Source organism: Alosa sapidissima, chromosome 13 (genome assembly GCF_018492685.1).
Source record: "Alosa sapidissima isolate fAloSap1 chromosome 13, fAloSap1.pri, whole genome shotgun sequence".
Classification (NCBI taxonomy): domain Eukaryota; kingdom Metazoa; phylum Chordata; class Actinopteri; order Clupeiformes; family Clupeidae; genus Alosa; species Alosa sapidissima.
The window spans coordinates 683,511-710,970 of NC_055969.1; the positions used below are offsets into that span (position 1 = coordinate 683,511).

At 41.8% G+C, this 27,460-nt stretch overlaps 1 protein-coding gene across 4 annotated transcripts in view; it reads right to left on the minus strand.

The window, feature by feature from the left end:
• LOC121679631 (transcription factor TFIIIB component B'' homolog) overlaps positions 1-27,460 on the minus strand; it is a 198,423-nt gene that overhangs the window by 165,754 nt on the left and 5,209 nt on the right. For all 4 annotated transcript variants that reach the window (XM_042058534.1, XM_042058535.1, XM_042058533.1 and 1 more), the window contains exon 3: positions 9,754-10,435. In XM_042058534.1, coding sequence (XP_041914468.1) covers positions 9,754-10,435 — 682 coding nt within the window. The remainder of the gene's footprint in view (positions 1-9,753; positions 10,436-27,460) is intronic.

Consider the following 27,460-nt stretch of genomic DNA (forward strand, 5'->3'; position numbering starts at 1 on the left):
TCTTTTAGGTAAAATTGACCAAATCAGACTCAACATATCTGCTCAATTAAAAAATTCACCAACCTGAACTTCCAGCAAGAAACAGAGGGAAACTAAACTTGATGTCAGAGTTCAGCTTGATAGACTACGAAACACTTGAAAAAACGGTACAGAATCTCAGCTCTTCCACATGTGTCTTAGACACTCTGCCTACCAATTTCTTCAAAACTGTTTTTCACCTCATAGCGGCGGATGTCCTTCAAATTGTAAATGTATCACTGCTGTCTGGCACTTTTCCTAAGTCACTGAAAACAGCTGTTGTAAAGCCACTTCTCAAGAAAAATAACCTGGATGCCTCCATGCTAAACAATTACAGGCCCATATCCAATCTACCTTTTATTGGCAAAATTATTGAAAAAGTAGTCTTTAATCAATTAAACCACCTTCCTAACATCAAATGGGTATTTTGATTACTTTCAGTCTGGTTTTCGGGCAAATCACAGCACTCCAATGACATACGCCTCAACACAGATTCAGGTAAAACATCAGTCCTAGTGCTACTGGACCTTAGTGCAGCATTTGACACTGTTGATCACAATATTTTACTACACAGACTAGAACACTGGGTTGGATTTACAGGCATAGTTATCAGCTGGCTAAAATCATATCTACAAGAAAGGAGCTTCTTTGTTGCCATCGGAAACTGTACCTCAACACCAACGTCCTTGACCTGTGGTGTTCCCCAGGGGTCGATCTTGGGGCCACTATTATTCAACCTCTATATGCTCCCACTTGGACAAATCATTCAAAATAATTTGATTTCATATCATAGCTATGAAGATGACACACAAATTTACTTAGCTCCATCACCAAACGACTATGGTCCTCTTGAATCTACAGTGGGTCCCCGTTAAGTTTGGACGGATTCCTTCATGAATCACGTACCCCATTTTCTCAGCAGAAATGGCACAAACTGCAGTTGACACAAACAACCACAAGGTGTCACTTGGGTGCCACTACTATTTTTGATGCGACTGACTTACTGCTTCCATGACACAGCGGGGGCACGGGAAATTAAATTGATCACGGTAGTTTAAGCTTACACTTGACAAAACATTCTAATATGAAAATGTAGATGCAATTGTTGTAAAATGGTGCAGCTCCTTTAAGAAAGCACCGTGTGCAGGGATGGAGAGAGAGAAAGCGAGAGGGGATAGGCCTATGTGTGTTAGAACTTAGCGTGTGGAAAAAGTATGTGCTGTTGAGACTGGAGCGAGTCATATTCAAAATAATGCAAAAAAAAGCAATTATCCTCATTCATTGCAACCAAAGCATGCCTGCTTGCCGACGTTCAAACGAAAAATATATCAAAGCACCTTTTGCGTTTGAATGTAGAACGAAAAAATGTTTAAACAGCTGGACAAATGATTTAGCTAATTGATTATATAACCTGTACACCAGCAATTGTTGAACATTTGCCTGTACAAGTACATTGACAGTAGCCCAGCCTAACAGCATGTTGTAGGCCTACTGTTGAAATTTCACTTAAATTGCAACCACACCATGCCTGCTTGCCAACGTTCAAACGACAACGAAAAAGATAATAAAACAACAAAGGGTTGAGTCTGAATGACACTGAGTTTTTAGACACTGAGTTTTTGTAGTTAAGAAATATTTTCGTATAAAAAAAATGGTCATTCTTCAATCTCCTTCACTGACGCCTATGGAAAAGGCTTAACGTCCCAAAACAACGATCAATGATCATCAAATTTCTCTCTCACATTGCTCCTCATAACCATCTATAAAAAAGTGTTTTTTTCTTTTCTTTTTGAGCACATCCGAATCCCAGGACATAACGCACTGGACCTTATAATAGACTCGAGATATAATTCCAAAGGGGGCAGATAGGGGCCACTGCAGTTAAAACTTAAAAAGATGAAGCTTTCCGAACTTTGAAATTGCGATCAGTGACTGGCATCGGATGAACGAAGCTTTTCGAAGTTGAACAGGCTATTAAAAAATTTGCGCACCTCCATGTCACAGGAGAGACTGGGCTCTCCCTTCTATGAAAAAGACGTTAGGCTACCTGCAAACTGACCTATGATTTCATTGCTGAGTTTGCGGAAAAGCAAGAAAATGTTTTTTTTCCTGAGTCAGGATATGGCGAGTCAGTGTCATTTATTTGTCCAATGTTAGCCTATAGATACAGACCAGTACATCTTATCAATAGTTTGAATGTCGTGTGTGTTTCTGCTCATTGACAAATACCGTTCAGCACAATGATTCATGCCCAATTAATTCCCCCTGTTAAAGTGTTCGCCTTTGTTTCACTATTTGGTTTTGTGATGTAGCCTATGATAAACACCATATGGCCAAATATGTGACTCAGCTAATGTTATAGGCTATACAATTGAATTTCCCCTCTTAAAGGCAAGCTGGTGTAGCTTATTAGACTAGGCTACTATTAAAATACACCGACGGTAGCCTTGGCTATGTGTAAAGTAAGCCATCACATGATTTCATGCACGTAAGTGAAAAGGGCCTTGCATCTGTCAAGTTCGCACAGGGCCTCGCATCCCCTTGCGACGGCCCTGCAGCTCCTCCTAAGACAGCGAGGAAAAAGTTAAAATACGCGATAAACCCGGGAAAAGTTGACAGGTTTGTTTCGGTCCCGTTGATTATTTGTGAAATTGTGCAAACGACAGCCTTTTCAAGGCATTTCAAGGAAGGAGTCGTAGCATGCAAGCTCCCAAATTGACCCAGTAGCCTAAGGCATCAATAAATTGTTGGGACTGGGGAGGGTCATGCGTTTTTTCTCAATCACTTTGGAGGGTCATAGAAAAAATTCTTGCTGGCGAGGGAGGGTCACGTCTTTTTTGACTAACGCTCCCAAAACTCCTCCGGTAGCCCCTTAATTAAATAAATAACGAACAGTCCCTAATTGATTAATAGCCTAGGCCTACACCAGCAATTGTTGGACATTGACCTGTACAGGACATTGACAGTAGCCCAGCCTAACAAGCAAATGTTGCAAAATATATCAAAAGACGCAATTAATCAGAAATAAATAATGTAATCTGCATCGCTTTATTTAACAAACTGCAAGCAACAAGAGCATTGAGTTCGCTGTAAGGCCAAACCCAAGAGCAAAGCCTATCTGTTAAGGCAGTCGATAGGCTATATAACGAGCTGTGTGCCTGGAAAGACGATAGATGACGGCTCTGGTCATCCCATACCCTCCCCCCACTTCCTGTAGCCTACCATTATGAAGGCCTGTAGCCTAACGACTCGTTGCCGTTTTGTGACATTAAGCTTTTTCACGTTAAGCCCCCTTCCCCCCTCCCCCTTCTTTCACAAGCAGTGGGGGAGCGCGGGGCACAAAGTAACACTTTTTGGTAGACAAAGGAGGGTTCTCCGCGCTTCTGTCGTTTGGCCACAATCCGTTGCAACCAGGCCAGGACAGATATTTTAGAGAGGAGAGACGCCGGTGCAGCTCAGATGTCTTCTTAATTTTCTTTATTCTTCAGTAAAAGGTGCAGAACATTATTAAACTTTGACTAACATTTTGATGTGTCGATGTTTTTGACTAACGCATAAATGCAAAAGATAAATGCATGAAAAACTCATTCATGCATTTATCTGCATGTCCAAGATGGCGGCGCGTACACACGCAGCGACCTCTCTCTGTCCTAACCGTACGGTGTTTTGTTCGTTTAAAAAGTGTTTGTCCGAAAGTTTTACGTGTTCGTCTCGTCTTACTACGTCGTACTACAAGTACAGCAGGCAGTTTTTAATCGACATCTGCAAAAGCAAGTTTTGCAGCGTTCTGGACTTTGCAACAGAGACGCTAAAGGAACTCGGACTACTCCGGCCTGCAACAACACCGGACTCGCCTGCTACTCCTCCCCCGGAAAGAAAGCGTCGGAAGCGGTGTGCGAGGAAGCAGAAGAGGGGCAAGCGCGGAGGCGTCCGGGCCAGGCTAGCGGCCAGCCCAACTCGCCCAGCCATACCATCCATTCTCCTGGCAAATGTACGATCACTGGACAACAAAATGGATCACATACGACTGCTGAGATCAACGAACCGGACAGTAAGTAACTGCTGTGTGCTCGTCTTCACTGAGACTTGGTTAAATGACAACATTCCGGACTCTGCTGTACAACTGGAGCAGCTAGCATGCTATCGAGCAGACAGGGCCATTGTAAAGGGAGGTAAATCACGAGGAGGAGGAATCTGTGTTTACATCCGTGATGAATGGTGCCGGGACACTGTAGTAGTATGCAAACACTGCTCACCACTGGCAGAGTTTATGATCATAAAGTGCCGTCCTTTTTACCTGCCAAGGGAAATTACTGCGATTCTGCTAGTCGCAGTATACATCCCGCCTACCAACAACAACAGCGATAAGAACGCGGCTCTCAGTGAACTGTACCAGGCTGTCAGTGAACAACAGACGGCACACCCAGACGGTTTCACCATCTTCACTGGAGATTTTAACCATGCTGATCTTAAAACTGTACTTCCAAAGCTACACCAGCATGTTGATTTTCCAACAAGGGGAGATAACATCCTGGACCTGGTCTACACTACACACAAAGGAGCATACAAAGCTACCCCCCTCCCCCACATTGGACTTTCAGACCATATAACTGTTATGCTAATGCCCGCATACAGACAAAGGGTAAAAGCAAACAAACCGGTTCGTAAGCAGGTAAAAGTGTGGCCTGAGGGAGCCTCCGATGCTCTTCAAGACTGCTTTGACACAACAGACTGGGAAATGTTTAAGCAGGCAGCCACTTACAACAACCGGACAGACATAGAGGAGTATACAGACACTGTAACCTCTTACATCACCAAGTGCATTGATGATGTGACCCACACAAAAGACATCATCACTCGGGCTAACTGGAAGCCATGGCTGACAGGGGATGTCCTCAGGCTGCTGAGGGCCAGAGACAAAGCCTACAGAGCTGGGGATGAAGCTGGCATGAGAACAGCGAGAGCCAACCTGTCCCGTGGCATCAAGGAAGCAAAAAAGGAATACACTCACAAGATAACCACCCACTTCAAAGACAGCAGGAACGCACAAAGCCTATGGCAGGGCATTCAGGCCCTCACGGACTACAAGCCCGCGCCACAGAGCTGTGAGAGCAACATCCCTCTGCTCAACAACCTGAACTGCTTCTTTGCTCGCTTTGAAGCACAAAACAGCACCTGCCCACAGAAGACCCATCCCCCTCTACATGAGCAGCCCCTGTGCCTCTCTGCCGACAGCGTGAAGAGGACACTTGCTGCTATCAACACCCGTAAGGCAACAGGTCCAGACAACATTCCAGGTCGTGCGCTGAAGGACTGCGCAGGGGAGCTTAAGGATGTCTTCACAGACATCTTTAACACTTCCCTGAAGCAAGCCATCGTCCCATCATGTTTCAAAGCTGCCACCATCATACCTGTGCCGAAGAAAACTGCTCCATCCTGCTTCAATGACTACCGCCCTGTGGCACTGACACCCATCATCATGAAGTGCTTTGAGCGGCTTGTCATGTCACATATCAAATCCATTCTCCCCCCCACCCTGGACCCCTTCCAGTTTGCATACCGAGCCAAGCGGTCTACAGAGGATGCAATCTGCTCTGCCCTCCACCCAGCCCTCACCCACCTGGAAAAAAGAGACTCATATGTGAGATTGCTGTTTATAGACTTCAGCTCTGCATTCAACACCATAATACCACAACAACTCATCAGCAAACTTCACAAACTGGGACTCAGCACCTACCTCTGCAACTGGCTACTGGACTTCCTCTGTCAGAGGCCTCAAGTAGTACGTGTTGGCAACAATACCTCAAGCAGCATCACACTGAGCACAGGGGCCCCCCAAGGCTGCGTGCTCAGTCCGCTGCTCTTCACCCTGCTGACGCATGACTGCACTGCAACCTACAGCAACAATCACATAGTGAAATTTGCTGACGACACAACTCTGGTGGGTCTCATCACCAAGGGCGACGAGACCCAATACAGGTTGGAGGTCGACCATCTGACCACGTGGTGCAGGGACAACAACCTCCTGCTGAACGTCAGCAAGACCAAAGAGATTGTTGTTGACTTCCGGAGAGGTCACACCCAACACCTGCCACTGACCATCGACGGTGCTGTGGTGGAGAGAGCGAGCAGCACCAAATTCCTGGGGGTGCACATCAGCGAAGACCTCTCCTGGACCACCAACACTGCATCACTGGCGAAGAGAGCTCAGCGCCGCCTGTACTTCCTGCGGAAACTCAGGCGAGCAAGTGCTCCACCAGCCATCATGACCACATTCTACCGAGGCACCATTGAGAGCATCCTCTCCAGCTGTATCGCTGTGTGGGGCGGAAGCTGCACTGAATACAACAGGAAAGCCCTGCAGCGCATAGTGAACACAGCTGGAAGGATTATTGGTGCTTCACTCCCCTCCCTGAAGGACATTTACACCACCCACCTCACCCGCAAGGCGACCAAAATTGTGAGTGATGCAAGTCACCCCGCTCACAATCTGTTCGATCTACTGCCCTCTGGGAAGAGGTACAGAAGCCTGCGCTCCCGCACTACCAGACTCACCAACAGCTTCATACACCAAGCTGTAAGGATGCTGAACTCTCTCCCTCCTCTCCCCCCTCCACCCTCAGCTACATAACATCCTGGACATTGGACCCACAATGGCCGCGTGCACTACTCCACTTGCACACTTGCACACTTGTACACTTTACAACTTGTTGTTGTCCTGAAAACACAACACATCTGCTGCTCTTACATAACTTGCACCACTATGTCACTTTCTTTCTTACTTAGGTCAAACAGAACTACACAAGCCTTTTATTGGCCTGACTTTGCACTAGTATTTTATTGACTGTCTATGCACAATTTCAACCAAATTTTGCTGCTCTTATTTTTTTCATTATTATATGTGCCCTCTTATTTACTTACTTTTTTGTTTACTTGAATGTTATGTTTGTCTGTGGACTTAAATTGGTAAAATATGTCTTGTCTTCACCGTGGGATAGTGAGAAACGTAATTTCGATCTCTTTGTATGTCTGGAACATGTGAAGAAATTGACAATAAAGCTGACTTTGACTTTTGACTTTGATCTCCAGCAGCGTTGATTACTGCAATGGACTGTTCACAGGCCTTCCTAAAAAGACTATTAAACAGCTTCAGGTGATACAAAATGCAGCAGCTAGGATTCTAACAAAAACTAAAAGAACTGACCACATTACTCCAATTCTTAAGTCCTTGCACTGGCTTCCAGTAAGTCACAGAATTGACTTTAAAGCACTATTGCTTGTTTATGAATCAGTAAATGGAGCAGGACCTAAATACATGTCAAACATGCTTCAGCAGTACACACCTTCTCGTCCTCTCAGGTCCCAGGTGAAAAACCTGCTAGTAAAACCTACTGTTAGAACTAAACATGGTGAAGCAGCTTTTAGCTGCTATGCGGCTCAGCTGTGGAACCAACTTTCAGATGACATCAAAAAGGCTCCAACTGTAGCCAGTTTTAAATCTAGACTTGAATGCTACCTCTGACTAAGAATGCATTACTTTGCACTTGTATAGTCTTTTATTTTGGAATCTTAAGAGCAATAAACATATATTGCAATGTTAAAGAATTCATGTTTTTTCATTCAGATATGTAAATCAACATGTATAACATGTATTAGTCAATTAATGTAGAGATAATCGAATCGAAATCGAATCAGACTGAAAAAATTAATCGTTAGATTAATCGATGCATCAAAAAAATAAATCGCTAGATTAATCGTTTAAAAAATAATCGTTTATCCAAGCCCTAGTCGTTACTCAAAAAAAGTTATGAGTTACAAGTTAGCTCCTTCTTTAAATTGTAATGAAATTACTTTACTCGTTAGTCATTTTGGAAAGCAACTTGCTACTCGTTACTTTACTTGTGAGTTGGTCTCTATAACCAGGGTGCAATATTCAAAGAGTTAGGATAGCCTACATTATTAATATTGGCAAATTTCAGGTTCGGCAGCCTAGGCCTACTTTCACGCCGAACAGCCTAGGCCTATATTAATTTGTCACCTTGATAAATTTACATTTTGTTTAGTTTTATTTTACCGTTATGTGTGTGTGCTTTAACATCAGTAAAGCTTTGGGCATGATTCAGCATGTTGTTCTTCCATCGGAAATAACTCCTCTACATTTGCTGCCTGCATCCTTTCTGTTTTTGTTGTGTCGAAAACGTTTTATACTATGGCCTTGAAGTCTTGACTTAACACATTAGATAAATATTGTTTGCTGTTAACCCGCTTCAAATAGCCTACAGATTCTTGCGTGCGTGCACTCTCATTCTCTCTACAAAATGCGCCCGTTCTGTAGGCTGGCCAAGTGAGTATTTCTGCTGCATAAAGCTGAATAAAAAAATGTGTTTATTGAAAAATATAAATAACCTACTGTGAAGCAGTCAATTTGCTATGTTTACAGTGCAGTCAAAAGTTGGAAGTATAGGGCAAATGAATTTACGAACCAGAACGTGGGCCATACAATTGGCCATTAAAAACATCTGCTAGATAGTTAAATCGCCAACAACATTGTTTTTTTGTTTTTTGCAGAAGCCTACACTAGGCTACAGATTATTTCTTAAAAGTTATTTCTCCACTTCTGGCTCATTTATCAAACAGGTGCTTTCTCTTCGCAAATTAAGCTACAGGTTCGGTAGAGGCGTTTGACTAGGATAAATTAGCGTTATGCGATTGACAATGCGATTGACAACGTTGTGATAAGTAGGCTATACTAACTTTGCAAAGTTAACTTAATGCATCAATTTTAAACAAAGTTGTGTAGACCAGTGGTTTTCAAAGTGGGGGCCGCGAGGGGGTGCCAGGGGGGCCTCAGCAAGTTGGAAAGAAAAATAAAAGCAACAAATAAATACATTTGAATTTTTTTTTAAATATACCCATTACTATGAGGGTTGTTATACAATGGCAAATAATAATTAATATAACAAAATTATTATAACAAAATAATAATTTATCGCATATCTGAACATTATTTTCCATGATAATGACTGGGAATAATAGTAGAGTGATAGCTCTCATCACAAAGTGCTTGTGGCTAAAATAATTATTAGGATTAGCTTAATGTATTTTTAAATTTGCTGTAGTATTGTCGATGGGTTAAATAACACATCAAGGGGTCCTTGGCCAGAACCTAGTGGTATTTGGGGGGCCTTGTCAAGGAAAAGTTTGGGAACCCCTGGTGTAGACTACACCGCGCCAGTTGTAGTCTGCATAAACAGTGCTTGCACAAGCTGTTTTGATTTGCGTATAGGTGCGGGATGGAACCAACCTGTTTGAGGGATAGCGGTGCAGGAAAAGATTGCGTGCTCTTCCCTGCGCACTAATAATGTATCTAGGCTAATCTACATTTTAAATAGACCTAAGCAATTACTGTGTGCTGCTATGGAAACAATAAGTCAATATATTAGAGATATTGTGAGTAACGCAGTGATGGACGTTCAACCTCCACCCGCCCGAATTTAATTAAAATATTATTTTTCTTCACATCATCCGCCCGATCCGCAGTTTATCCGCGGAGTCCGCAGCTGTAACCGCCAACAGTGCATCTCTAACACACACACACACACACACTGCAGATCCTTTACATGCAATAACTTTCAATTGAAGCAGGTGGAAATCTACATAACACACTTAAGTAGAATTGATTAGTATAAGTATACTCTTTGATCCCGTGAGGGAAATTAGTAATATAGTACTCACCCGCTCCTTATAAATCTCTAGCTTCAGCAGTTCCCGCAGTTTTTGAGCTTTCCCCAACCGGATTCGATCAGCAGGGTCATTTAGGCCTTGTGGTCGCATAGCAGACGAGTCCTTATTAGTCCATTTGTAATTATCTTTCTCTGAGGTCAGAGTTATGTCTTGCTCGGAGGAAACTGTTGGTTCAACCTCTGAAACCTTAGAACCACCTATACCTAAAAAGGAATCTGGCTGTAGACTTGACACTTTCAGTGCCCTCTCTTCCTCAGTATTTGACTCCAGAATCTCTTTGTTTTCTTTGTTAAGAGACATTATATCTGGCTGCTGCTGGATATGGATGTCCTCTCTATGCCTTAATCTGCACTGTTTAGGATCAGCAGTGGAGCTCTGTCGGACCTTAGGCTTCTGTGGGGCTTTGTAGTTTGCCTTCGCTTGCACAAAGGCTGTTGATGGAGTGGTTTCATCTGTGTTGATGGTAATTCTGGGGAGGGAGGATTTGACTGAGGTTGAATGCTTATGTGAAGAGAGAGTGCATCTGTTAGAAGGAGATTGAGGGGAGGTGGGTTTGTCATGTGTAATTTCTGTGAAAGAGGCAGAATAATGTGGCTCGGACAGGCTGACACTGGGTGGTTCTTCCTTCCACTGAGGTCCCGAGAATTGCTTTCTGCTTTGAGATACATCAATCCTGCAAAATAATTAATTTAATGGTAAGTATCACAATATTGAGTGCATTGTGCTTAACTGCCTATTCAACCCATGAACAGGTATGATAAGGGATCAGATTCCAAAAATAATTCAGTGGAAATACATGGATGCAGTAGCAACTGGAATCCATGCATTTCCACGGAATTATTTTTGGAATGTGATCCCTTATCATACCTGTTCATTCTTACTCGTCGCTCGACTTATCGTGACTAAATTCAAGATGGCTGCAAACGCTAAACTTTGTGAAGATGCTGTCTATAAATCGTCTTGTAAGTAAACTACCAGTGCTTTTTCAAAGTTCTCAATGTCTCGTTTTAAATGTCAGGGCCCTCGGAAGTCTACCAATGAAGTGTGGAGATACATTGAGCCTCGTAAATGGTGTAAAACAGTGATTTATTTGCATGGCTAGCCCGATGCCGAAGCACCACCATTGAAAAAGCTGTTATATAAAGCTTTATTTGTATAGCACCTTTCATACACAGAATGCAGCTCAAAGTGCTTTACATTTGAAGCATGTAACACAATAATAGTCAGTCAGTCATTATCAATCACTTTTCTTTGCTGTTTATGATATACTCAGCAACATATCAAAAATATAGAAAATGACGTCATAAGACTGGCAGCCTTAACCCTCTTACCCCCCACAAGCACGCCATATGGCAACTGTGGCAAGGAAAAACTCCCATATTCCAGGAAGAAACCTTGAGCAGAACCTGACTTAATAGGGGGAGCCCATCTGCTTCTGGCTGGCTGCGCCCTCCAATAGTAGCAGATGTAGAATAATCTGAAAATGTAGTCTACAGGATAAGATGAGTTAACTAAAAGCTTTCCTGTACAGGTATGTTTTCAGATCTTTTTTAAAAATATTTACTGAACTCGCCTGCTTGATGTACAGAGGCAGGGTGTTCCATAGTTTGGGGGCATAATGGATAAACGCAGCTTCTCCACTTTGTTTGTGGAGCACTTTGGGTACGATTAAAAGATTAGAATTGGATGATCTAAGTTTCCTTTGTGGTTGATAAGATATTAAAAGCTCAGAGATATATGAAGGTGCTATGCCATTCAGAGCTTTGTAAGTAATTAACATAACCTTAAAATCAATTCTATAGGAAATAGGGAGCCAGTGCAGTTCAGCCAACACAGGGGTGATGTGTTCTCTCTTCTTAGTCTTAGTTAAAAGTCTAGCCGCAGAGTTCTGTATGAGTGCCAATTTCTTTAGATGTTTTTTGGGAAGACCAGTGAAAAGTGCATTGCAGTAGTCTAACCTGCTAGTGATAAAGGCGTGAATTAGTTTTTCTGCATCTTGTTGAGTTAAAAAGGGCCGCACTTTGGCAATGTTTCTCAAGTGGAAATAGGCTGTCTGAGTAACTTTACTGATATGGGGCTTAAAACTTAACTCTGCATCTAAGATGACACCGAGGCTTGTTACTTTTGGTTTGACCTGGTGTGCCAAGTTCCCCAGATTACTAAGAATAATATCTCGCTTTAGTTTTGGTCCAACCAGAAGTACCTCTGTTTTGTCATCATTTAGTTTCAAAAAGTTTTTGCTCATCCACTGATTAATGGAGGTTAGGCATGCAGTGAGGGAGCAAAGGCCATCTGGGTTAGTTGGCTCCACAGAAAGATACAATTGGGTATCATCTGCGTAGCTGTGGAAGTTTACATTATGCTGACTTATGACGTTTCCCAATGGAAGCATATATAGAGAAAATAGCAGGGGACCAAGGCAGCTCCCCTGGGCCACACCAAAAGGCAAGTCATGTTTTTCAGATACATGATCTCCTAGACTGATATAAAAATCTCTGCCAGTGATGTAGGTTTGAAACCAGTTTAGAGCATTATCAGAGAGACCCACCCACTTCGCAAGGCGGTGAATTAGGATGCTATGATCAATGGTGTCAAATGCCGCACTCAAATCCAGAAGAATAAGGATTGAGGCTTTGTTTGAGTCGGTAGCTAGTCTGAGATCATTGACTATTTTTACTAGAGCCGTTTCTGTGCTGTGATTTGATCTAAAACCTGATTGGAATTTTTCAAGGATACTGTTTTCGTTGAGGAAGGTATTTAACTGATTACAAACAACTTTTTCAAGTACTTTGCTCAAAAACGATAGATTTGATATAGGCCTGTAGTTGCTCAGATTGGTATGGTCAAGATTTGACTTTTTAAGTAAAGGTTTCACAACAGCGGTTTTAAAAGCAGTTGGAAATATACCTGTTTCTAATGAGGTATTTATTACCTTGAGAAAAAAGGGAGCTAAGCCATCATATACTTTTTTGAGGAATGTAGTAGGGATTGGATCTAAAACACATGTTGAGGAGCCGGTTTGAGTTATAATTTTACCAAGCTCAGATTGAGTAATAGTGCTAAAGGACCTTAATTTTGGGGGGCTGTTTTTGGGTGTACTATCAAACATATTACTTGTGTTACCAATAGCCTCCCTTATAGAAATGACTTTGTTTTTGAAGAAGTCTGCAAATTCTTCGCATCTTAGAGAGGATGCCTGACTGAGTGTATCAAAAGGTGTTTGATGCAATAGCCTATCAATGGTAGAGAACAACACCCTAGAGTTTCCACTGTTTTCAGCAATTACCTTAGAGAAGTGGTTCCTCCTCTCATTCCGAATAGCTCTATTATAATTTGCAATTTTTTCTTTTAGAATGGCACAGTGAACCTGTAACTTAGCTTTTCTCCATGTTCTCTCAGCTTTCCTACATGATCTTTTTAGATCATGGATATTTTCGTTCATCCAAGGTGTCAGTTTGCTACAGGGCCTTTTTTTAGTCTTTAAGGGTGCCACTGTCAAGCAGAGCGCCTAATTCACGATTGAGAGCCTCTACCATTTGATCAATGGGATGATGTAAAATATCTAAATTTATGGAGTCTATAAGAGCTATGAACTGCTGTTCTGCTCTAATGTCCAAGAGTCGCGATTTGATTGCAATTTCGGGATGAATTTTTGGAGTATGTAGTACAATATTAAAAGATACACAATGATGATCAGACATATTTATATCATTTACTGATAAGTCTGTGACTTCTATCCCTCTGGAAATGACTAGATCGAGGGTGTTGCCAAGGTTGTGGGTGGGTCCTGTAACATGCTGCTTTAGCTCTAAACTGTCCAACACATTAAGGAACTTACTGGCTTTAGCATCAGTTGTCTTATTGACATGAATATTGAAGTCACCATTTACAATTATCCGATCATAGCTAGTGATGATGAGCGACATAAGTTCAGAAAACTGGTCGAGAAAGCCAGTCCATAGTTTAGGAGGGCGGTATAAGGTTAATAGAAGTACAGCTGGGTCAGCCTTCAGAGTGAGGGCAATATACTCAAAGGAAGCGAATTCGCCAAAGTTGACTCGTGTGCAACTATATTTGTTTGAGAGAATGGAGGCAATTCCACCACCTCGTTTGCCTTGTCTAATTGAGTGGAAGAAATTATAATTTGGGGGACAAGTCTCAACAAGAACAGCTTCGCTGTCTGAAGTCAGCCAGGTTTCAACAAGAAACAGAAAATCCAAATTTTTTTCACTAATAAAATCATTGATTGCAAAGGTTTTGGTAGTAAGTGCACCTATATTTAGTAAACCCATGTTAGCTGAAAATGCCTCTGGCTTTTGAGGAATATGCTGAGGTATGGAAAGAATATTTGTTAGGTTTCTAGTTTTAAATTTGTCTTTTCTTTTTACTATACGTTGGGTAGAAATCAACGTTGGAATAGAACTATAAGCATAAGTCATGCTATTGCATGACACAGCTTGATCTATGGTAGTAGTATTGTATGTTACCCTGCAGAAAACATTCTCAGACTCATCCACATGTATAATGCCATTCGAATCAATACCTGGGGGGCGTGAATCTGTAATATTTTCTACAGAATGTCAATGTCTCAGTGTGGACGCTATGTTGTCAGAGAGGTATGTTGGTAGCATCGGCTAACTAGCGCCAGATTTTGGAGTGCAGGGGACAAGCCGAGATGGGCTATGAGATAGTGCTGGGCGGTATACCGGTTCACACCGTACACCGGTGTATATTTTCGTTATGATATGAATTTTTAATATACCACCATACCGGTGTATTTGATTACACAACGTTTGGAACGCTGCGCCGCGCGACAGTGTTTCAGACGGGACTTTTTTCACACGCACGCATGGTGCCACTGCGAGGCATAGTGAGGGTAAACACAAGTATGACCCTTAAGGCTTAATTTCTCCTTAGGTAAGGGGTTTATTTAAGGGTGTTGCACAGGATACCTTAAATTGTTTCTTTAGTTAAGGAAAAACGTTAAGGGATACTGCATTGAAAGGGATTTACCAAAGATCCTTGATTACTAGCTCCGCTTTAACCCTTTCTGGATTTACCGTCACGAAAATTCTATTGAGATTGTTCAACAGCTGTAACTAGCTGGCTAGTAGGTGATGTCGTTAGTTAGCAACCCACCGAACACAGTGAAGTTTAATGTTCTTATAATTCATCTCACCTTAAGAATATTCGCTGAAATTATCCAGGTAGCAAGTAAAGCATGTTATAGACATGCACTGAGCAATACTAGCTGGCTAGTTAGAAATGATCCTGACTGTCATCAGTGCACCAAAACAAACTTTTTTTTGTTAATGTTTTGCCTAGCGAACCGAACCGAAGCGAAGCTCATGGCAGGCTAACAAGACATCCACATCAAGTTAACGTTAGCCTACCACTAATGTCATGTAAACCACACAATAACAATAAGGCATGTTTCTGATAGGCCTATTTGACAGAGTAAGCATATTAGCAGAGGTTTTATTTTAAATTGTATAATTTTCAAAAAAGTATAATTATTGCAAGTTGCACTACTTTTTGTATTGGTTTGATACAAGATGTTTGTGAAATTTGCACAGTAAAAGTTCTGTATTTTGACTGCAATTGTCTTTGCATTCTGATTAGATTCTTCATTAAAATCATGAGTGGCTCTTTGTAAACGGCATCATTTTCTGGGGCCATGCAAAACTGCATTACCACTAGTGTGGAGTTATTCTACATCATGACAGTAAAATAGACCATCCTTAGTCAGTGTACTTCAGCAATTCCTCTCTCAACCTGTAGAAAATGCTGTGAACATCTGATTATGCATGGGGGAAAAAAATACTGTGATATACTGTGAAACCGTAAGAATTTTGAAAAAATACCGTGATATACATTTTTGGTCATACCGCCCAGCACTACTATGAGACATACGTTCACACTCGGTACCATGTTTCAACACACTTTAGGTCAATATCACACCGGAATTCTCCTTTAAGAGAGGCACATATCTCTTTCTATAAGGTCTCACAGTTGATGGTGTCTGTCAGAGTAAAAGCCAAGCCACAAGGTCGAGATAATTGTCCGTAGACCTGCGAGACAGGGTTGTGTGAAGACACAGATCTGGGGAAGGATACAAGAAAATGTCTGCAGCAACTGAGTAATCTGGGACGAAGGGCCTTGGTCAGACAGGTAACCAAGGACCCAATGGTCACTATGAATGAGATCCAGAGTTCCTTTGAGAGGATGAGAGAAGCGTAAAGAAGGACAATATTTTTTTTCAGTAGATGTTATTTTGATAGGTTGATCGGAGGATATGGCATTTTATATTGGTGTAAAAAAGTAAATTTCACAAAAAAATGCAGATACTGCACTTTGGCTTTGTAGGGCAGTATAGGGTCCAGAAGAGCATGTAGTAGGATGGCTACAATTCAGAAGCCTAGATACCTCACTCTCGGAGAGAGGCGCGAATGCAAATAAGGATAGCCAGCTACCGCTAGAGCTTGTAGGAGTGCAATGTCTGATTTTGTCTCGTCCTGTGGGCATGTAGAGAATTGACTGCTGATTGCCTCCACTTTGTTTGTAAAAAATGAGGCAAGGGTATCGCCAGTAAGGCTGGACGGAGGAGGAGGCGGCTGAGGGTTGAGGAAATTGACATGACGTCTCCATCTTTCCTGTCAGCTACTATTAGGGATGGCGAAAATAAAAAAAATTCTTGACCAACCACCGAGCCTCATTAGCCGGTTGAAACCAGTTAACCGATTAGTTTAAAATATGCTACGCTATTTGAAATAACAGCCATTTCGAGCCGTGCCTGCAATTTCGCAACTCTGTTGCATCTCTCTCTGCCGCTCTCCCTCCCGCTCACACACACACTGCCCCAGCACCGCCCTTCCACTCACGTCACTTTTTTTAAATCCCCTACAGCGTGAAACATGAGTGCCGCAAACGCGGCACCGAGGAGCTTGTATGTAATCGGAGGACAAATGGCTCCTTAGTTTCGAAATGGTTTGGGTACAAGGCGATCGCGTTGAAAATAAAGGCATTTGTCTAGCGTTACAAGCTCAGTTGAAACATTGCCACGGCTCATTTAAGAAAATGACAGCTCCGAAGAGATTTAGTTTGAGGTAGTGCTAACAGTAAAGAAAGATGATGATCATCATAAAATCACCTTATCTGTTACCACTGATGATCCTTCCTGAAATGTAGGCTAGATGTAATGTATTTCCAAAAAATTTGCCTAAAAATCTAGCGGAAACACTGGGAATCCGAGCATGGGGGTAGCAATAGGCAATGGTAGGGCAATCATAGGGATGGGATTTCCCTAGTTCCCGAGTTTTTCCACTCCCTGGTTGGGTTTTAGAGTTTTAAACATGTTCCACCGAAAGGCTTTAGCTGTTTGAAAACCATGTTTTGAGGAGCTGACACAAATTTCTCACCTCTAGCTAACACGTCTGGAGATGGATGACCTACTACAAGCCTACAAAGTGTGTTAATGACATCACCATGACTTGATTGACTTGAAACAGGTCCACCGACTCTATACACGATGTGATTGGCCTGACTGAAGTTTGGTTTTTCCACCTCGCAAGCCAACAGAGAGTTGCTAGACTACCCTGACTGCAAATTACATTTGCTGGCGCTAGGGTGCGTCAAGATTTCTAGGCGGAGATGTATCTTTGGTCGACGATCTCCATCTTGAATTTAGTCACGATACGTCGAGCAACAAGTACGATTGAACAGGTATGATAAGGGATCAGATTCCAAAAATAAAACTGGAAGCAACTGGAATCCATGCATTTCCATGGAATTGGGGCTTTGGGGACTCTTTCATTAATTGGGTTAAACTATTACACACCTCACCGACAGCCACTATTATACATCTCACCGACAGCAGGGTTTCCCGCAGCACTTTGCAGTCAACTTTGCAGTCACCTTGGCAAAACACGCCTGCCGCCTTAACTACGTTGTCAAAAAAAAAAAAAAAGTAGTCCACCGTGTTACTCTGTCCTGTTTTCTCCCTTTCATTCCAAACCGTGACCAACGCCAGTCTCCCTTCTCCGCAGAACGCATTAAAAAAATAACAAACGTGCCATGAGTCGAAAAATAATCAGTTTTTATAATCTTTACATAGGTGATATGCCTCCGAAGCAGAGCTAGTGAGCGGTGCAAATATCCCACTCCTCGCTCAGGTGGCTGTTTATAGACCGCTCCTCCGCTCAAATTACGTCAGGTAGGGCTGGGACAACGCGTCGACGTAATTGATGACGTTGACGCAAAAAATACGTCGACGCAAAATATACGCGTCGATTTGTCAAGCATAAAGTGTGCCGCTAAATATTTTTAACTTTACACCTTCAGTGTTCCCATACGTTGACTTATCTGTGGCTGGGCGGCACGAAATCAAAATCGGCCACCACACATTGATGTTCTATGTTGTACTATTTAAATTAAAGATAAGATAAAATCCTTTCATTGAGCTGTAATGCGCTTTTTACGCACACAGCCTTTCCTTGCCCCGTCCGCTCTCTCTCTCGTAACGAGCTTAAGGATTGCTGTTGCCACATAGAAGCATTGCATAGAACACGGCGGGCTAAATTGCTATTAAAACCGCTTAGCATCGTGACCATGCTGCGCAAATTTGTTCAAAACTGCTGCATTAAAGTTAAGTCTGCTAAGGTCTTATCACAACATAGTTCAGTCTCCTCAATGTACTAAGTTAAGTTATGCAATCAAGCAGTATCTCAAAGCTAACATTAGAATACTGTTCGAATGTGAAGTTTAGCATGCTTACTTACAGTTCCTTGTCAATTTCGTTACTCATACAGGGCTCATTTTATTGACTAACACTGAATATTAGCAAAATCCCGATGTAAATGGGAAAAGTGTTCTCCAAGACTCAAAAGTGCTTGTCCCAAGAAGTAGGCTACAAACCGTTATTTGAACTAACTACGTTATGAATTGCATCCACACATCAGCAGCCTTTTAACTGCGTTAATGTTAATTGCAAGGATTCCCTCACGAACATCTTAAAGTGACAGGCACTCAATTAGACCTATAACTTACTGAACTTTATTGAATGCTACCTCTGACTGCATTACTTTGCACTTGTATAGTCTTTTATTTTGGAATCTTAAGAGCAATAAACATATATTGCAATGTTAAAGAATTCATGTTTTTTCATTCAGATATGTAAATCAACATGTATAACATGTATTAGTCAATTAATGTGGAGATAATCGAATCGAAATCGAATCGGACTGAAAAAATGAATCGTTAGATTAACCGATGCATCAAAAAAATAATCGCTAGATTAATCGTTTAAAAAATAATCGTTTATACCAGCCCTAACGTCAGGTCGCTTCGCTCAATTTCACTCCCTGCTCCACTGATAAATCATCCTGCTCCAGTGAAATCACTCCATGCTCGCTCCAATTTAAAAGAGGGAGAAATAATCTACAAGCCGAATTGTCACCTTTCAAGATTCAAGATTTCTAGATCTCATTATAGGTTTATAACAGAGTAAAATTCGTTGTGTTTTTTTTCTCCTCAAAAAATAAATAAATGAAAGTGTGTGTGTGTGTGTGTGTGTGTAGGGAAAAAAAAAAAAAAAAAAGTGCCTTGTCTTCAGCATGAGTTCAGCAATCTAATTGCTTGGTGAAAGAAACTACTTCGGAGTCTGGTGGTACGAGCTTTCAAGCTTCTATATATCGTTTGCCAGATGGTAATAGCTCAAATAGTTCATGGTTGGGATGACTAGGATCATTCAAGATTTTTTTTGCCTTCCTAATGCATCTTCCCTCATAACTCCAGTATGGAGGGTAGGTCACAGCCACATATGGTCTGTGCTGTACGCACAACTCTCTGAAGTGCTTTCCTATTGTATTTTGAGAGCAGTTCCCATACCATGCAGTTATGGTCCCAGTCAAGAAGCTCTCAATGGTGCCTCTGTAAAAAGACCTTAGGATCTTGGGTCGCATACCAAACTTTCTCAATCGTCTGAGGTGGTACAGACGTTGTTGGCCTTTTTTTTACAGTGTGTTGAGTGTGACTGTCCCAGGTGAGGTCTTCGGAGATGGTAACGCCCAGGAACTTAAAGTCTCTCACCCTCTCCATTGTCTCACCATTGATGTTAATGGCTTCAAACTGTTGTTCTTTCCGCCTGAAGTTAACTATCAATTCCTTCGTCTTGGACACATTCAGAGACAAGTTGTTTCCTTTACACCAATTCATAAGGTTGTTGATTTCGTTTCTGTAGGCTGTTTCGTCATTGTTTGTGATTAAACCGATTACAGTGGTGTCATCTACAAACTTGATGATGGTGTTGGTGTTGTGTATAGCCACACAGGTCATGCGTATACAAGGAGTAGAGGACTCAGAACACAACCTTGCGGAGCTCCCGTGCTGATGGTCAAGGAGGAGGATGTGATGGAGCCCATTCTCACCACCTGTTTTCGTCCAGAGAGGAAGTCCAGTATCCAGCTACATAGGACGCTGTGCATTCCTAGACTCCGGAGCTTGCCGTCGAGTATATTGGGGACAATGGTGTTAAAGGCCGAGCTGTAGTCTACAAACAGCATCCTTACATAAGTGTCTTTTTTCTCCAGGTGTGTCAGGGAGGTATGCAGTGTGCTGGTGATGGCATCATCAGTAGATCTATTCTGTCTGTAGGCAAACTGGTGACGGTCAAGCATAGGTGGAATCATTTTGCAGATGATGTTCTTCACAAGCCTTTCAAAACATTTACTCACGATGGGGGTGAGGGCCACAGGTCGCCAGTCGTTCAAGTTGGTGATTTGTTTTTTTCTTAGGCACTGAAACAATAATAGATGACTTAAAGCTGCTTGGTACAACACACGTGGACAGGGAGAAGTTGAAGATGTCTGTAAACACACCAGCCAGTTGCTCTGAACACACTTTGATTACAAGGCCTGGAATCCCATCAGGTCCTGCTGCTTTCCGAATGTTGACTTGCTTGAAAGATTTCTGCACATCAGCCACTGTGAGCATTAGGCCTGGGTCAGAGAGGTGAGAAATGGAGGGGGCTCTTACTGGAGGTTTGATGTTAACCTCAAAATGTGTATAGAACTGGTTCAGCTCATCTGCAAGTGAGGGGTGAGAGACTTAGATGTTGGATTTCTTCCCCTTCAGATCTGAAATCATGTGCAGTCCCTGCCACATATTCCTTGAATCATTCCCTTCCAGCTGTTCCTCAATCTTGTGCCTATATTCTCTTTTTGCTGCTTTGATTGTTTTCCGCAGGTCATATCTGGCTTTTTTCTCCAGAGGCAAACGCACAATCCCGAGCTCTGAGAGCAGATTTTACTTGGCTATTTATCCATGGTTTTTGTTGGAACAATATCTTCTACACACTTCTGTATGAATCCTGTGACTGCCTCTGTGTATTCATCTATATCCCCATTTGATGCATCACGGAACATGTCCCAATCAGTGCATTCAAAGCAGCCTTGCAGTGCACGGTCTGATTCCTCAGACCAACAGCAAATGGTTTTGACAGTGGGTGGGCTCGGTTTCAGTTTCTGCTTGTAAGCTGGAAGGAGCAGGATAGAAGAGTGATCCGATTTGCCAAACGGTGGGCGGAAGAGGGGCTTGTACCCATCGCGGAAGGGAGTATAGCAGTGGTCTAGTGTGCGATTTCCACGTGTGTTTACATCTATGTGCTGGAAGTATTTGGGCAGTATCTTTCTCAGAGATGCGTGGTTGAAGTGGCCTGCAATGATAAAAGCAGCCTCTGGATGTAAGCTCTCCGTTTTGCTGATAATCGCGTACAGTTCTTTTAGCGCGAGCTCTGCATCCGCTTGCGGTTGAATGTATACTGCGGTTGCTACAACAGCCGTGAATTCTCTTGGCAACCAGAATGGACGGCAGAGAATGGTGAGATATTCTATGTCTGGAGAACAAAAAGACTTGATCGAGTGGATATTCTTACTGTCACACCAAGCGCAAAACAGAAAACTTAAATCCCAAAGAACTAAGAGCAACACCGGTAGTGCAACAACAAATCAGCTTGGCCATGTTAATACACATAAGCCTAAAACTAAAGGGATCAGTGGGATTAATTGCCTAAAGAATAGGCTACAGGCTTAGCATCCAAGTTTTATTTTAGCCTTCTACTTGATATTAAGCATATTCAAATTGCTCACGTTTTTATTTGCTTTCCATAGCACATTCTCATGTTTCCAGGAAATGGGTCATCTTAGATTCTAAAATGAATCTTTACTCATTGAAACTGTATCACCACATGGTTATTCTTGCTCTACATTGTTAGTATCTAGTTGTTTTGCATGACTTGTCAGTTTCCTATCTAACAGTAGCGTAGCCAGAAATGTTCAAATGGGTGGGCACAGAAAAAAACAGGAACACAGGAACACAAGAGAGGCCTAGATGAGATACACCATACAAGCATTAATCATAGGCATGATATATTTATGACATAAAAGAGGAATTTATTGAACGCATTATAGGCATGTTACATTAATGACATGAAAAGTGGAACTTATTGAACGAAAAAGACAAATTACGCAGTCGGCTAAACATTTTAAACTTGCGCAAAACTGATGAACCCAGCATCGGTGCGTCGCATAAATGAACTTACAACAACTTAACTCGCATAAACTTGCCCATTGGACAATCGTACCACAAAACCTTTCCAGGCCTGCAAATTTATGACATATAAAGTGGAATATGAACGCATTTCACCACACCTGACAATTAAACGGAGCTGTGGCTGTTCGCGATTTGACTGATTCTTGAGCTCTCAGCGCAGTGTTGACTTGCGCGTCTTTTTAAGATGGTGAGTGTAAACGAAGGAAAGCCCTCTAATCAGACGGGCAAGACTGACAAGTAGACGGGCCTATGTCCCGCCCATGGCTACGCTTATGCTTTCTAAATTATTTAGCTAACTCCATCCCCATCAACGAACTTAGGCTATATGGCCAATATCTTTGAAATTTAATGGTCTTGGTTTTATTAGGAAGACATGAATTCTGGGTGGGTTTGGGCATGCCTCAGACTCGTGGTGTGAGCGGTATCAGAGCGGAACAGAGCGGCCGCTCCGGCCGCTCCGGCCTCTAAATTTAAAAGCGCTCCGCGCTCAAATTCCATCCATATTACACAAAATAATCTAAACTTCATTCACGCAAAGTGCATCAAAAAACACACCCTTTCTTCTCTGTTACATTGCTCCGGAACTGTTCATCGCAACGAGATGAAACCTTTATTGCGTGACAGAGCAGAGGTGGGGCTTTCCAAAGAGACTACACACTTGTCTGTACGATCAAGTATGAACATTTAAAAAAAAATCATGAAATTAAATCCAATTGCATGATATTTACAGTCTATACTTCTCTGCGTTCACCTGCGCACCCATTACTCTCGTTTGAAATACTCGAGAACCCGTGATCGCATAGATATGGCAAGCATATCAGATGAAAGAGGAGACACAGGGCTATCCATTGGTACCATGTGTATCGATCCTTCTGGCTTATAAAAACAGACGAAGTGACTGCAAAATAATAACGTCATGTACACAAACCAACGCTGCACACCCATTACTCTTTGAATTTGCGGACCCGTGATCAGATAGATATGCCACGCATGTCAGATGAAGGAGGAGACTCAGAGCTATCATTTGATACCAAGTACATCCTTCTGGGTTATAAAACAGACGAAGTGACAGCAAAATAATAACTTCATATAGCTGGACTTACCCCACGTTTTTGCATGTTTTTGTGGCAAAGCATGTTTATAATCCATCGCTATCATGTGTTTCTCTATGGCAAAGCATGTTCATAATCCGGTTTTGAGACCCTAGCACAGTGGTCCCCAAACGTTTTCTTCCGAGGGCCAGCTCACTATGCCTGGCTCTAAGAGAGGGCCAGAGACTCGGAGTATATCAACCATAAATAGCTTAGTGCTGTAAACAACAGCAGTCTACCTTAGTTGAATATTCCATTATATTTAAATCATCACTGCAATTTAATACCATTGCTAGCTGTGTTAATGTTGCCACCATGCCATATCAGTGTAAAATGTAGCTCAAATTAAATAATACTAATAAAAAGACTCTGTTTTTTGCATACATAGCTTAAGTTGTGAACAAGCAATATCCTACAAATAATTTAAAGTTATCAAACTATGAGAGTTTTATGAAGTGCTGGCAAACACATCTGAAATGACCATCATTCTAACTTTCACTCACCTGATGAGAACTTTGAACTCTGTATGAACATTTGAACGTGTGAATAAAAAATAGAAATAATTATCCCAGAAAGTCCCAGAAATATGACTTGAATAGAAGTTAGTTATTAACAAATAATTGGTAAACTTTTAGAACACTTTGAGCACTGTTGCAGTCAGCATAGGCCTCTTACATTGTTTGCAGGCAGGCCTACATTTCATTCCGTTTTCGATGGCAAACGGGAAACAGCGTCAAAACAACCACCAGTGGACAAAAAGAGTATTACATGTGTACTGTTAAGACTCGAATGAATGGGGAAATTACGGAGGTTATAGTTTGACGATGTCTTAGTCCCGTGCGGGGCAGATGCTATATACCACGGACATGTTTTGGGGGGCCGTAGTTTGGGAACCACTGTCCTAGCAAATTCCTGCATGGCATCCTGCATGGCATTCCTGCATGGCATTCAAGGCTCACATTGCATCTCAATTTGTTCAACAAAGAAACACCTTTTTTGCCTTTACTTTGTTCATGTAAAAAGCTGGGACTCATTATGAGTGCATACACCACAGGCTAACACGCAAACTCGGGTCAAGTCAGGTCAGGTCAGTTCGTGTCACAGATATGGAGTACAGAAAGGTAATTTTTCATACTAAATAAAAAATGTATTTATTTCCGTAAATCACACACCACATATTTCTGTAAATTGCTCAGCCCCAGAGAATCCCTCCAACATGGCAATTATATTGCCCAATTCAGGACAGTCTGCCCTACACACACATGAAATGCATGTAGAGCTATGAGCTTGCTGTGGTGAGATACATGTCAAAATATAAAAAATAATACGCTTTTTATATTTAAATTCTTTAAAATGCTAGTACTAATCCATGAAATGATGGCAGATCTGGATAGCCTAGACTCTGCTGAAAAAGACAATATCTAATATGTGTGTGGCACTTACAATGACCAGAATAAATCCTTATGAATAAAGGTAGTGAAAATGCCCTAAAAACAGCTTAGGGTTCTAAGGGTTAAAGCCAAGGAGGATGGCTTGTAGTGATGCTAGTTGTCAGCTCTACCATAAGTAGTGACTGATCACATTTGCACATTTTGTTGTTTTGCACTTTCTTTTCCACTTGTTCTATAGTTTGCAATAGTCTTTGTTAAAATTGCACAAATTACACAAATATTCAAAATATTTCTATGCTGTTGTATAGTTTGTTTGTTGTTATTACTTTGTTAACTGTTATTTTGAGAAGCTGGTTATTAATATGTAGTGTTTAATAAATAACTGTTAAATGTACAGAGTAGTGTATCGCACAAACAAGACGCCAGCACCCACATCCCCCCACCGGTCAGACCGACACCATAACCCCCCCACCCCGGTCGGACGGCAACCGATACCAGACCCCGCCTCGATATATATATATAAATATATGTAAAACTAAATAATAGCCTGGGCTTTTATTTTCCCAAATCGCCAAACTGCACCGGCTAGTATTAGAGACAGGCGTCTATATGAGACAGGCCTTTAATTCCCTTTACACAAAACTTTTCCTCTGCAAAGATGGAAAATATTAGCAAATTAATTATTTCAAACACACTGAATGTCTACCTACATGACTAGGCTATCTGATGACAATTACGGATCATCATTCATTTAGTGTTGAGATGTTGTTCATTGAGTGAGATACAGTAAGATCCAAATAGCGGGGATAGCCAGAACAGATGAAACACATTTTAATTAAACGTAATCTACAAAGAGATCGTATCACACTGAGAGCTCATATTTTGTCACTAGCAAATAGCCTATATCAGTCCTTTGTCAAATACAGTTGCATTATCAGCCCTGACCAAAACTGTTCTCCCTCATTTTTGGCACGAATGAAACAGCAAGAGAGAGCATGAACCATATTGTTTCTCCCGTTTTGTATTTGCCAAATTTGACAACAGTCTACATTCAAATCATAGCCTGAATTCCAGGCTTGCGGGAACATATTTTTGACCAGGGGTGCTGAATAACAAAATAATCATGGATGTCCGACGATTTCTCCCCCAGCATATGATTCGACAGCTAAATACGCCAGTTCACCGCCGTGTACGAGTAGGTCTAAGAGTGAGAAGTTTTATAATGCCCTGGGCAGCCACATTCCACTGCAACTATGCGCAGCACTTGCCACTCCGACTCATCAATAAAAACTGTGCACGCACACAGCAGTCCCATAGAAGCGCACTTGACTTTACATCATTAACCTATTTCAGTAGGTATATATAGCCAGAGAATGTCCCTAGACGGGCTCTGATATAGCCTAGTCTAAGGTAAATTCCTTTTCTGACTTCTTTCTCTTTATCGCCATGGCATTTAGAATAAAGAATAACGTTCACGAACCGTTCTGGATTTGTTGCCAGCATTAAAACAAGCTTACCATCGGCCTATCCGCAAATTTTAAACACAAGGGATGAATTGAACGATGACAAAGTCGGACATATAGGCATAGTTTATTGGAAAAAAAAAGTTATACAATTTGGAACTCTAGCTTTTCCCCACCGCAGTCTTTTAATGCCATCTAATCATAACGTGCGCAGTCTGCGCCATACTTAAGCCCAAATCACACCCAAGATTCGCAACGAGATGAGCAGCAACTTCATGCAACATTCTAAAACCTTGCAACTGTGACCAGACATGTGAATGCTTTGCGACGGCTTGTAACGACGTGCAACATCTAATTCACACTGCTGTAACCTCCTTTCTGTAACGGTTTCGTGTCATTGCAAATCTTTAAACAGACGATCTGACGGGTTTTAGAAGATGAAATACAACCCGAAACTAAAAAAACAGACCAGGCCTCTACTGGAGACCGGCCTTTAACCCAAACCTGTAGCCACGCCAGGCGTTTAAAAGAGACAGGCGTCTCTTAGGGACTCGGCGATTATTTGAAGTTTTACGGTATATATATATATATATATATATATATATATATATCGGAATACTCGATAAATTGGTATAAATCATCTGTTCTCCCATTACAAACCAAAAGTTGGGATACAGCAGCCACCACACTACCTATACCCCTATGCTGTGACCACATCCACCTACTTGGGTATAAGAGTTTCCCTCTGGCTGTCAGATCTATTTACATTAAACTTCACTCCCCCCTCCCCCCCTTCTGAAATCAATTCAGGAAGACCTCCATCGCTGGACAAACCTACCACTTTCCATTATGGGCAGGATGGATCCACTATCAAAATGACAATATTACCCAAAGTAAACTACCTCCTCTCAATGACCCCAATACAACCAACCACTTCCTGGTTCAAATCTCTAGACTCAGCAATCACACAATTCTACTGGAAAAACAAAACTCCAAGAATAAAATTATCCACCCTTCAAAAACCAAAGAACCTAGGAAGATTAGAGGCACCAAATTTCACTTTATACTGTTTGGCAAATCATCTTCAATGTGATGGACTCACCCCAGATCTCCAGATCTAAGACCTGCCCTTCCTTACCCCTACAAT